General features: G+C 38.6%; 1 protein-coding gene across 6 annotated transcripts in view; it reads right to left on the bottom strand.

The window, feature by feature from the left end:
- The window catches only part of pxk (PX domain containing serine/threonine kinase), a 75,285-nt gene that overhangs the window by 33,966 nt on the left and 28,131 nt on the right, over nucleotides 1–13,188 (bottom strand). For 5 of the 6 annotated variants that reach the window (XR_015759399.1, XM_087994357.1, XM_087994354.1 and 2 more), the window contains 5 exons: nucleotides 12,815–12,888; nucleotides 8,150–8,224; nucleotides 3,123–3,227; nucleotides 2,084–2,185; nucleotides 1,784–1,945 (listed from right to left, as the gene is read on the bottom strand). Coding sequence is in view for 5 of the 6 variants with exons in the window: in XM_087994357.1 (XP_087850483.1) it covers nucleotides 1,784–1,945; nucleotides 2,084–2,185; nucleotides 3,123–3,227; nucleotides 8,150–8,224; nucleotides 12,815–12,888 (518 nt within the window). In the remaining variant the exon portion in view is untranslated. The remainder of the gene's footprint in view (nucleotides 1–1,783; nucleotides 1,946–2,083; nucleotides 2,186–3,122; nucleotides 3,228–8,149; nucleotides 8,225–12,814; nucleotides 12,889–13,188) is intronic. The other variant, XM_087994355.1, reaches the window with a different exon arrangement.

The following is a 13,188-nucleotide window of genomic DNA, read 5'->3' as shown; positions in this document are numbered from 1 at the left end:
ACCATTTAGGTAAGCTGGCCAGTTACGTTATTTTCTTTAATTTAGCCCATACCTGTGTGTGTTTGCCCCTCTTTTGTGTAACTGGGGGTTGAAAACAAATGTTTTACATTTAAAATATGGACATTAGATTACTGTGCTTGAAATAAATATTGGGTGTCTTCAATGGTTTTAATTTTACTGTACTACAAGTGCAGAGTAGAAGGGCTGATTTGTTTCGGCAGTGTGTCCCCATGTTGTAACAAGGCTCACAGTTGATCTGATGTTCTTCACACGCCTGCTTACTCCCACTAGCCTTCCACCCCTTGTTTTTTAAGAATCTATCCACTTCTGGCTTAATTAAATTCAAAGACTCTGTTTCCCCCACCTTTTGGAGGAAGAGTGTTCCAAAGACTCGACCCTCACAGAAATAAAATTTTCAACTGTCTTAAATGAGGAACCACTGACTTTAAACAGTGACCTTTTGCTCTACATTCTTCCACAAGAGAAAACATCCTCTCCACATCCATCCTGTCAAAATTTCTCAGGATCTTATGCTTCAATAAAGTTTCTTCTTATTCTAAACCCAAACAGATACAAGCCGAGCCTGTCCAACATTTTCTTATAAGACAGCCCATCCATTCAACATTTTACTCTCAAAACTTTTCTGAACTGCTTCTAATACGCGCGCAGCCTTCCTTAAATAAGGAGACCAATATTATACATAGTACTCCAGACATCGGACAATGCCTTATCTAACCAAACAAAAACTTTTCCACTTTGGTATTCAATTCCAGTGGTAAACTAAAGCATTCTATTAGCTTTCTTAATTACTTCCTGTATCTGCATACTAATCTTTTGCGATTTATGTACTAGGATCCCTAGATTCCTCTGCAATCTCTCACCATTTAGATCATATGCTTTTTCTCTTCTGCCTACCAAAATGAATAATTTCACACTTTCTCACATTATACTCCTTTTGCCATATCTTTGCCCAGTCACCAAATCTACATAACTTTGTGATGTAATAAGAAAGAGATATCACACTTGACTCAGCCCTATTTCCACTTTGTCCTTAACTTGTAGGAAAGCTACTCCATCCCTCTTCCCTTCTCAAGACCCTACCCACCAATGCTCTTCTTCAAACTAAACAGTAAAACAACTATAATAATTTGCAACTGATATTCAATGTGACGCATCATGGAGTGCAAAATTCCGCCTTGATAAAAACGCAGAAAGGGTGGTAACGAATCAACCAGCTATTACACCACACCAGGTTTTCATGGTGGATAACAGTTGAATTTTACCCAATATTATCTGGAGGGAACAGAATCTATCCTAATCAGCCTCAGTTAACTAGCCTTAGTTAGTGAGAGTTGGTTTGCAAATTGGTTTGTAAAACAAAACAAAAGGATCCAGTCTTTTTCGTACAAGGAACAAATCAGTATTTTTAGATTTAACCTATTATGAACAATTTTAAATTTAGTCCAATTTCTATTTCGCAAAATAGTAACTGTTTCATAGACAACAGTGTTTAAAAAAAACCTTTAATTCCAGTCTTAACTGGATTCAATTTCATCTGCCATGACTGAATCAAATGATGCTAGATAAAGGATTTTATCTTCAGATATTTTATCTTACTAAGCTAATTGCTTCGTATAAGTTGTCTCCTTTAGATAATGTAAGCAGTACTATGCATACCATCATATCATTTCAACTGCAAGGGAAGTAATTAGGATATAAACCAACAGTATGACATGAAAGCAAGTGAAAGATAACAGCCTTAAATGAAAGAAACATTATTTACATTGATTTTTCTGGATTGTGTATAGTAAGCTCTATAGAAGCTGGGCAATCCTAGTAATGAGTTTTCTAAATCCAGTAATTTACACGTATCTCCATCAAGCATCACATTCGAAGGATGAAGATGTCCATATGGAATTCTTTTTTCGTGAAGAAACTTCAACACCTGAAATTTAAATCAAATTAATCACTTAAATCAAACAAGAAAAGTCACAAAAGTCAAGAAGAATTCTCTTTAAATGAATATTAAATAGAGTTACTAAACAACAATTTGATAGAGAGGGTAACAGCAAAGTCAATTTACCTCAAGTATTTGTCTCCCAAAGGTTTTTATTTGTTGAAGATCAAGCCCCTGGATTTTCTTAGGGTTGCAGTATTTCTTCATAAAAGGATCTTTTGGCTTAGCCTTTATGCAAAATAAACAACTACTTTTAGCAAAATTGGTTTCTTGGTGTTGGTGCTTAAATATCATATTTTGGAATATTCTGTAAGTGAACCAAATAACTGATGTATTACTGATTTGCGACTGGCATTATTCGTAACAAGACAGCAACTGACCGACTGATCTGCCATGAACAGTCAAACAGTTGATATTCTTTGTAACCCTAGCAGGATGTAAGATACAAAACTATATTTCATATTCACACATATTTAAAATCCTATAGATATTTGCACCTCAGTAAATAAATAAAAATACATTTATTCAGCCGTTTACAAGATTGTATAATGTACTTGCTTCAGAACATTCAATTATATTATTTGAACAATATGGAAATAACCATCTGCTATAAATCAACCATTAACATTTAGAAAACTGCAGGACTTTTACTAATTTGACTGAATCTCCACTTCACACTTTTGCCAGCAGACATAGAACTGCTCAAAATAGAATCCAAATCAACTACGATATGGAAATGTTAATCAAAAAGCTCAACAATATGCCCTCAACTTTGAACAGCTACTTACTTACATAATTCTTTTTACACTAAATTTTCAGCAACCATTTCTTATTTTCAAAGATGTCCTGAACAACCTACCAGTACAACCTGAAGATGGCTCTCCAGAGAGTAAGTGGACTGTATTTTCAATTCCATAAAAGTTCTGGAATGAAAGTTCCAGGTCCACAGCAGGTCAGTTACTGATTAGCCTTGCTCGAAGTGCAATTTAAAATTTAACTTGATTAGAATTTTCTAGAGAAACAAAACTGTGCCAGTATGCTGTAAAGTTGATACCCTTATTCTTTGTTGGTATGTGAAAGTCAAAATTCAAATCATGTTTAGAAATACTGCCAGGAAAGATCATTGAAACTATAAAACAGTAATATGCTGTTTAATGCGGCATACCTTGCAGATATAATCTCTTAGCGTTCCTTTCTCATTATACATTCGGATTACAAGTGCTGATGAGTCACTCGCTGTGGCAAAGGTTACAGGGTAGATATATGGATGCTAGAGGTTAAAATAAAACATATCTTTTTCAGAACAGAAGCCAGCTCATGCTGAAAGTTTACTAACAGATTTGAATTCATAAAAACGTATAATGACCAGTGGCTTAAGGGTCACAAAGTGCTGAACCACATAGACCAGATATCCAACCCAAACTTTGATGAAGGGCTCATGCCCGAAACGTCAATTCGCCTGCTCCTCAGATGCTGCCTGACCTGCTGCGCTTTTCCAGCACCACACTCTCAATTCTAATCTGCAGTCGTCACTTTCACCTGATAGTACAGGGACCCTAACAGTAAGGGGCCCGAAGAAAATGTCTGTGATTAAAACTGTTTAGCTTTGACTAGTGTTTTAACCTGTGTTTAATTTGATACTGTATTTAATTACTGTCCTCTGTATAATTGCGTCAAAAAGGCATTTGCCTTTTTTTATTTCTTGTATTATACTTACCTTTTGTACTTAAATAAACACAGATTCTTTTGCTATGAAACACCTGTCTACTGCCTTCCTCATTTCACGTTCCCTAAATTAGTCCATTGTCAGAACCATGGATCTGGGGGTGATTCGAACCACCTAAAAAAAATCAGCAAATTACTGATTGCAAACCAGAAACCCTACAGAAGACAGGAGACACCAGTGTTCTGTTTGAGACGGGGGTGCGAGTCCAGAGTTTCAACCTCTGATTCAGCAACGTGGGAAGCACATATGCATGGATGTCAAATGAGAAAGGACATTCACTTTGATGTCACAAGTTTGAACATTTCACCACTGAACAGAGTAAACAAATTGCTGTGTAATTGAAGACATGCATATTTGTTTTATTCTAACTTTTTTTTAATTTAGTATGTTAGGAACATGACTAGATCAGCAGCTTTATGTTGTGAGCACAGATATGATGAGCAAATAATGTCACATTCTGATGAGAGATCAGTAACCTTTGTGTTTTTTTAAAAACTAAACAAACAAAACTGCAAGATTCCACCATTTTGAACAAACAACAATCCTAGCTGGGATACAGACAGACTCTAATCTCACATCTTTATGCATTATCGGAGCTGAGATGTCACTTTTTAAAAATATACTGATAAAACCTTAGGTTATCTCCAGACTGCTACTTGAAAGAAGTTCTGGGATTTACATATTAATCAATCGAAACCTGCATCCCCATTCTAAGTGATTAAAGACTTAGCAGCAATGTAGCTTTGTTCAATATATCGCATCAGTTATATAAGATTTTGATCTTTTACTATAAATTCTGTGTCCTATGATCCTGCCCTACTAGCTCACTAGCGCCACAACCACCTGACAAAGAAGCAGTATTCCAAAAGTTTAAAATCACACATCAGGTTTATAGTCCACCAGGTTTATTTGGAAGTTCGAGCTTTCGAAGCTTTTCTTCCTCAGGTGGTTGTGGAGCAGAATCATAAGACACAGACTTTATAGCAATAGGATTGCAGCATCATGGAATGTAATATTAAACAAATTTAGCTGGAGTCTTTCATCCTTTAGAATGATCATTTTGGTTTTGGCTCCTTCATATGTAAATCCCATAACTTTTTTTTTTAAAAGCTACATTCTCAAGATAGCTTGTAACAACAGGAGCCATCTCAACTCAGATAATACACTGAAGGTGTGAAGTTAAAGTCTGTGTCCCAATGTTAGGTCAGACTGATTCTATTTCTAAAGTGGGACTTACAGAATCTTACATTGGTTTATGCAGTTTTTGAGCAAAATAAAATGTAGTTCTGCAGGAAATTTCACCCCATAAACTTATGTGCATGTAGGGGAGACCGAGTGAGTGTGTGCATGTGGGGTGTGAGTGACTGTGAGAGAGTGTGTCTATGAGAGAGTGTAATGGGGTATAAGTCTGTGAAAGGGTGTCTGGGTGGGTGTTAGTGTAGGGGGTGTATGTGTGAGCATATGAGATAGGGCTTGTGTACGAGAGATGGCCTGAGTGAGTGTGTGGATCTGCGTGAGTGCATGCATATGTGTGTGAGAAAGGGTGCATAGTACAGTGGAGTCACCTGTAGTGTGAATGAACTCAAGGTCCTAGTTGAGGCCAAAAGTTTGTACTTTCGATTAAACCCACTGGATGAAAACCTGGTGTTGTTGTTGTTGTTGTTGTTAAGTGATTTTTAACTTTGTCAACCCCTTTCAACACCAGCACTCCACATCATAGTTCTGGGTTCAGAATAGCAAAACAATCTACAATATTTTATCTTATCTACAATTCATCTTAGTTCTAACACCCAGTAGTAACATCTGGTAAACATGAGTAATATACTGTGATTAAACACCCTATAGCATGCATCAAATCGCAAATACAATCAAAGACAGATCCCACGGATTTCTCAGCGACTCGTTCCAGGCATTAATGATATGGTAGGTCATAACCTCTTCCTAAACTTCACTGTTATAGGTTGGCCTTGAAACTCCCTTGCAAGAGCTGTTGTGTCATGGACTATCTCAGCAACTGTTCCTGTTGTTGTCAATCATCCCACTGTCCTGAGTTTATGTTCCTATTGACTATGAAAGTGCCCCCCCCCAAAACCACTGCAGGGTAGAATTGAATGTTGTTACTCCTGAAACTCAGTGCTTTGTAAACATTATTCTCACAGATCTGGAAACGGATTTCATCAGAAGTACTGCCATAATTATACTATGACAAAGTAAATGCAAATGTCCAGTATACATCAAAAATTTGCAGCATTTGTTTCACATTGAGTTCATTCTGATTAGAACATAGAGCAGCACAGTACAGGCCCTCTGGCCCTCGATGTTGTGCTGAGCTTTTATCCTACTCTAAGGTCAAACTAACCTACATAACCCTTCATTTTACTATCTCCAATGTGCCTATCCAAGAGTCACTGAAATGTCCCTAATGTATCTGACTCTACCACCACCGCTGGTAGTGCATTCCACGCACCCACCACTCTGTGAGAGAACCTACCTCTGACATCTCCTCTAAACCTTTCTCCAAATCACCTTAAAATTATGCCCCTTTGTGACAGCTATTTCTGCCCTGGGAAAAAAGTCTCTGGCTATTCACTCTATCTATGTCTCTCATCATCATCTTGTACACCTTTATCAAGTGACCTCTCATCTTTCTTTGCTCCAATGAGCAAAGCCCTAGTTCCCTCAACTCCTCAAGACATGCCCCCCAGTCCTGCAATCATCTTAGTAAATATCCTCTGCACCCTCTCTAAAGCTTCCACATCCATTCTATAATGTGGCAACCAGAACTGAACAATATTCCAAGTGTGGTCTAACCAAGGCTTTATAGAGCTACAGCATAACCTCGCAGCTCTTAGACTCAATTCCCCTGCTAACGAAGGCCAACACACTATACGCCTTCTTAAACCCTATCAACTTAGGTGGCAACTCTGAGGGATCTATGAACATGGACCCCAAGATCCCTCTGTTGCTCCACACTGCCAGGATTCCTGTCTTTAACCCTGTATTCTGCATTCAAATTTTACCTTCCAAAGTGAATAATTTCACACTTTTCTAGGTTGAACTCCACTGACACTCCTTGGCACAGCTCTGTATCCGGTCAATGACCCATTGCAACCTACAATAGCCCTCCACACTACCTACAACTCCACCAACCTTTGTGTTATCGACAGACTTGCTAACCCAACCTTCCACTTCCTTTGAAAAAAAAAATCACAAAGAGAGCATAGGTCCCAGAACAGATCCCTGCAGAACATCACTGGTCACCAAGGTCCAGGCTAAATGCTTTCCATCTACTACTACCCTTTGACTTCTATGGACCAGTCAATTCTATATCCAGACAGCCAAATGTCCCTGTATCCCATGCCTCCTCACTTTCTGAATGAGCCTAACATGGGGAACCTTATCAAACACCTTGCTAAAATCCATTTACACTCCATCCACTGCTCGACTTTCAATGTGTTTTGTCACACACTCAAAGAATTCAATAAGGTTTGTGAGGCATGACCTGCCCCTCACAAAGCCATACTAACTATCTCTCATCAAGCTATTCTTTTCCAAAATAATCATAAATCCTGTCTCTCAGAATCCTCTCCAATAATTTGCCCACCACTAAGACTGACTGACCTGTAATTCTCAGAGTTATCCCTATTCCCTTTCTTGAACAAGAGAATAACATTTGCCACCCTCTAATCATCCGGTACTACTCCAGTGGACAGTGAGGTTGCAAAGATCAATACCAAAGGTGCAGCAATCTCTTTCCTCTCTTCCTGTAGTAACCTTTGGTATAACCCATCTGCCCAGTGGACTTATCTATCCTCATGTTTTTCAAAATTTTCAGCACATCCTCCTTCTAAACATCAATCTGTTCAATCGTATCAGCCTGTTTCATGCTGTCCTCACAAACGACAAGGTCCCTCTCACTAGTGAATACTGAAGCAAAGTACGATACCTCCTCGGACTCCAGGCACAAATTCCCTCCACTATCCCTAATTGACCCTACCCTCATTCTGGCCATCCTCTTGTTCCTCACGTAAGTGTAGAACACCTCGGGGTTTTCCTTAATTCTACCCACCAAGGCTTTTTCATGCCCCCTCTAGCTCTCCTAAGTCCATTATTCAGTTGTTTCCTGACTACCTTGTAACCCTCTAGAAACCGGTCTGATTTTTGCTTTCTCAACCTTAAGTAAGCTTCCTTCTTACTCTTGACTAGATGTTCCACATCTCTTGTCATCCAAGGTTCCTTCGCCCTACCATCCTTTCCTTGCCTCAGTGGGACAAACAATTCCACCACTTGCAGCAAGTGCTCCCTAAACAACCTCCACACTTCTGTCATGCATTTCCTGAGAATATCTGCTCCCAATTTATTCTTCACAGTTCCTGCCTAATAGCATTGTAATTCCCCCGCCCTCAATTGAATACTTTGGCACATCGTCTGCTCCTATCCTTTGCCATGACTGATTGATTACTTACAGACCAAGAAGGTAAAAGTTTCATTGTTGATTGAAGATCTTTATCAGACAGAAACATATCTGGACCAAAGTCAGCCTACAAACAGATCACAAAACAAATAAAAAAGGTGAAGATATACAAACGACATACTGGTACAAACATGTGAATTCAGAGGAGTGGGCCTTCAGCCCTTCGAGCATGATCCACCATGGCTGATTTGATTGTATACTCAATTCTGCATTCCTGACAATCTAATGACCTATCACAAGAAAGGTATCTACCTCTGCCATAAAATTAGTCAAGGACTTTGCTTCCACCCTTTTCACTAACAGATTTCCAAAGTCTCCTGCCTCCAAAAAACATTCATCTCATCTGCTTTAAATGGGCAACACCAAAGCCCTCATTCTAGATTCTCTTGAAGGAGGTAACACCCTCTCTCCATGTCTACCCTGTTAAGGGTCCTCAGATTCGATTAGATTAGGTTCCCTACAGTGTGGAACAGGCCCTTCGGTCCAACAAGTCCACACCGACCCTCCAAAGAGTAACCCACCCAGGCCCATTTCCCTCTGACTAATGTACCTAACACTATGGCCAATTCACCTGACCTGCACATCTTTGAAGTGTGGGAGGAAACCCACGCAGACACGGGGAGAATGTGCAAACTCCACACAGACAGTCGCCCAAGGCTGGCATCAAACCTGGGACCCTGGTGCTGTGAGGCAGCACTGCTAACCACTGAGCACCGTGCCCCCCCAGGATCCTAGATTATATCAAGCCATTTCTTACTCTTCTAAACTCCAGCGAAAGCAAGTCTGTCCAAGCTGTACCCGCAAGACAACCCTCTCATTCCAGATATTAGTCTGGTAAGCCTTCTCAAAACTGCCTGCAATGCATTTTCATCCAATGTTAAATTAGGTGATGAATAGTTTGAACAGTAATCCAGCTGTGGTCTCACCCATGCCCTGTATAACTAAAAGATAACCGCTCTACTTTTGTATTCAATTCCTTTGTAATAAACTATAATCTACCATTAGCTTTTTTTAATTACTTGTTATGCTTGCATACTAACCTTTTGCAACTAATTCAGGAGGACACTAAAACCCTTCTGCATCTCGGATCTTTGCAATCTCTTACCATTTGTATAATGATTTTACAATTCTTTCTACTATAATGGACGATTTCACATTTCACACATTTAAACTTCATTTTCCAAAGCTTTGCCCACTCACTTAACACAACTATATCTTTTTGTAGCGTCCTTACATCCTCTTCACAACTTACTTTTCTACTTATCTTTGGGTCATCAGCAAGTTTGGCATTCCATCCTCTCATCCAAGTCATTTATATAAGTTGTAACGAGTTGAGCAGCAATTCCTGTGACACACCACTCCTAACATCTTCCCAACCTGAAAAAGACCCATTTGTGCCTCCTTTGTTCCCTGTTAGTCAGCCAATCTTTTGTCCATGCCATATGGTACACACCTATAACATTACTTTTTATTTTCTGCAATTTGATATAGCAGGTTAGCAAATATCTTTTGGAAATCTAAGTACACAACATCACCAGTTCCCCTCAAAAAACACCAATAGTTTGGTCAAAAGAGTTCTCTTTCACAAAATCTTTCATAAAATCATGTTAACTCTACCTGATTACCTTCAACACATCCAAGTGCCCTGCTGTAACTGCTGTAATAATAGCTTCCAACGTTTTCCATGAAACAGACATTAAGCTAACTAGCCTGTAGTTTCTGATTTTCCTTTTTGAATAATTACATTTGCTATCTGGCAATCTAATGAAGAGGGAGTTTTTTCCCCCTCTATTCATTTACAGGATGAGTGTTGCTGACTAGATCAGCATTTATTGCCCATTCCTAATTGCCCAGGGCAAATAAGAATCAACCACATTCCTCTGGGTCTGGAGTCACATGTAGGCCAAACCAGATAAGGATGGCAGTTTCCCTCCATGAAGGACATTAGTGAATGGGTTTTTCTGACAATCAACAATGGATTCCTGATCAGACTCTTAATTCCAGACTTTTAAAAATTCAAATTCTACAATCTGCTGTGGTGGAATTCGAATTCAGGTCCCAGAACATTACCTGAGTCTCTGATTAAATAGTCCAGCGACAACAGCATTAGGCCGTCACCTCCCCAAACTTTAACTCATAGGTCTTTAAAAAATTAAAACCAATGCATCATCTATCTCACTAGTCACTTGTTAAAAAACCTCAGGACAGTGGTTTTCAACAACAATGTGAGAAATATGCCTCAAAATGTTCAGAAAACTGCACTGTTTACCTCAGTGTCCATGCATCTGCTTTCCTCTGGAGTCTTAGTGTCTATTACTGAAGGCAGCATCACCTGACACCAAATGCTCCTGTCAACTGAGCATTCACAAACCTCCAGAGCCATGCATGTATAGACTTTCAATGTCACAAATACGTAATGGAAAAAAATAGATGTACCGTGGAATGAGTGTGCCTTGATACTGATAGGGTTGATAACCACTGCTCTAGGATTAAACAAAAACAGAAATGGCAGGAGAAACTCAGTAGGTCTGAGACTCTTCATCAGATTTGAACAGTCAACTCTGCTTTCTCCCCACAGATTCTTCCAGATGTGCTGAGATTCTTGGTAATTTTTGTTCAGACCGTAAGCATCCATAGCTCTTTGTTTTGCTGCCCATGATGAATTCCATCAAGACAAGGTCACCTATCAAACTGCACTTCCAAGAATTTACTCAGTAGCGCTTCTCTGGAAATTGAGATTTGCTGAGTTCCTCTCTCTCTCTCCCATGTTCTGATTTATCACTGATTTTGCAACGCTGCTTTTATTATGTGAAGATTGATGCTAAATACCAGTTCAATTCATCTCTGTCCAGTTTCACTTTCAATAGGACCAAAATTCACTTTGTTAATTTGTTTCTTCTTCAAATACTTACCTTACTAGTTATTTTATATTTTTGCCTGGCTTTCTCTTGTACTTCAATTTTTCTCTGAATGTTTTGATGATTCTTTGCATTTTTCAAAATATTCTGTCCAATCTTTTGACGTGACATCTGTCTTGGCATCAAGTTGGCTTCAGAACATTCAGAAACTATCTTGAAAATGTTGTATAAATGCCTCTAGGTGACCTTTGCTCATCGCCATGCCTTTTAGTGTTTCTTCCTTTATGCTTCACTCAACCATGAACTTATTGTTAGGAGAGGCCACCCGCAAAAATGACTTCTTGCCTTTATAATTTCTCACTTCTACCCACAGTTTTGAGATCTAGCTTACTTGGACTAAATCATCCCTCTCAATTTTGCCAATATCATCATTCACTAAAAGAGCCACGCTCCACATTTTTCTAGATTCCTGTCATTTCTAAATTTCCTGCAACCTTCAGGGTTCAGGTCCCAAATCATGTTATCCTGAAGCCATTTCTCTGGAGTAGCTATCATTTCAGATCTATTTGCACTGTCACTTTGGCTGTTTTGTTTTGAATGTTCCGTGCATTCAGATATATAGCCTTTTCCTAAATTTTAATCTTATTTATTGTTTGACTCTCAAGATTTATGCGCTCTAACCATGCATGCACCTCTCCAATGTGCTTTGCCCGATGTCAATTTGCACATGGCTCAGCTAATAATGCAGAGATTGCAACTTGTGAGGGTCTTGCTCACCAGGCTTGACTACAATACCTTCATCTTTATCCTGCCTATCAGTGCCATTGACTTAGACCACAATGACAAGATTCTCCACCTCCCAGTTCAAATTCCTCTCTAGCTGCAAGCAGATATTCCAAACCTTGGCACCAAGCACGCAATACAGCTGTCTGGAATCAGGCTGTTTGTTGCAGTAAAGTGGGTTATTCCCATCACTATACTTTCCCCTACTACCACTTCTTCATCCTCGCCCCCAGTTATAAATGTTGTAAGTTCGAACATGGATAAACTACATTAAAGTGAAAATTACTACAAAAAAATCAATCCATTGAGCAGAATAAGTATTTCAAGTTTAATATTCTAAACCAGAAAATCATATGTAAGGATACGCCTCAGCTGTTAACTTTTGCATTATAAACTCTCATGCACAGATTTACAATAGAAACTGACAACGCTAAGTTGTCACACTGCAGTTCAACTTTCCCAAATGAATCTCCATCATTGCTTAGGAAATTTTGAAGACAACCAAAGATTGCCAATAACAGTGAAATGTCTGAGAAGCTTTATAATATTATACACCAATGCTTAACCTGACAACAGAAAGCTAAGCTCAGCCAGTACAATTATTTCCATTGTAGGTCCTGTATATTTGGTATTTAATTCAGGGAGAATTTGCAAGTGAAGTAAAAGTGAAAAGGCCAGACGGTATCAATCTACAACATCAGGTTATAGTCCAACAGGTTTATTTGGAAGCACTAGCTTTCAAAGCGCTGCTTCTTCTTCAGATGGGTGTGGAGCAGAATCATAAGACATAGAATTTATAGCAACAGATCGCAGCATCATGGAACTATCATACCAGCATATGTGGAACTACAACTACATAGTTGTCATTTCACACAGAGGCATTTTGCTAATGAATCCCCCAAGGGAGTTCAGTTCAAACTCCATGATTTGACCATTATGTTCAAGACTCCAAAGGTTACAGTGAGTGAAATTTATAAATTCGAGTTCAGGATTTTAGCCATTTAAATCAAACTTACCCAACTTAATACTTGCCGCTCTTTGGGTCGATCCTTACTTTTTATCAAAAAGTGCCGTTTTCTTAATCTCCAACCTTGGAAGAACAAGGAAACACTAAGCAAATTTATAGCTGTATAAATTATCTACAATTTTAAAATCAATGTTAATGAAAACATTAGTATAATGTACAATACAAACTTTTTAAACTGCATAGTTAGCATCTGACATTATTATAATCCAAACCTTTCTCCAGTATTTCAGTACTTTCCAGCATTACAAAAATTAATTCTATCCAATCTCAGCGCAGACAAAAAAAAGTTACAGCTTAAAAAAATTCACAAACTTTATTAAATATAAAGTTTGAAGCTGATTAAACTATTGCATGATCTTTGAT

This window comes from Chiloscyllium plagiosum, unplaced genomic scaffold, assembly GCF_037043375.1.
Source record: "Chiloscyllium plagiosum isolate Xiang-an unplaced genomic scaffold, Cpla_swu_hap1 HiC_scaffold_14, whole genome shotgun sequence".
Lineage (NCBI taxonomy): Eukaryota > Metazoa > Chordata > Chondrichthyes > Orectolobiformes > Hemiscylliidae > Chiloscyllium > Chiloscyllium plagiosum.
This window is presented reverse-complemented; position numbering and strand designations above follow the sequence as displayed.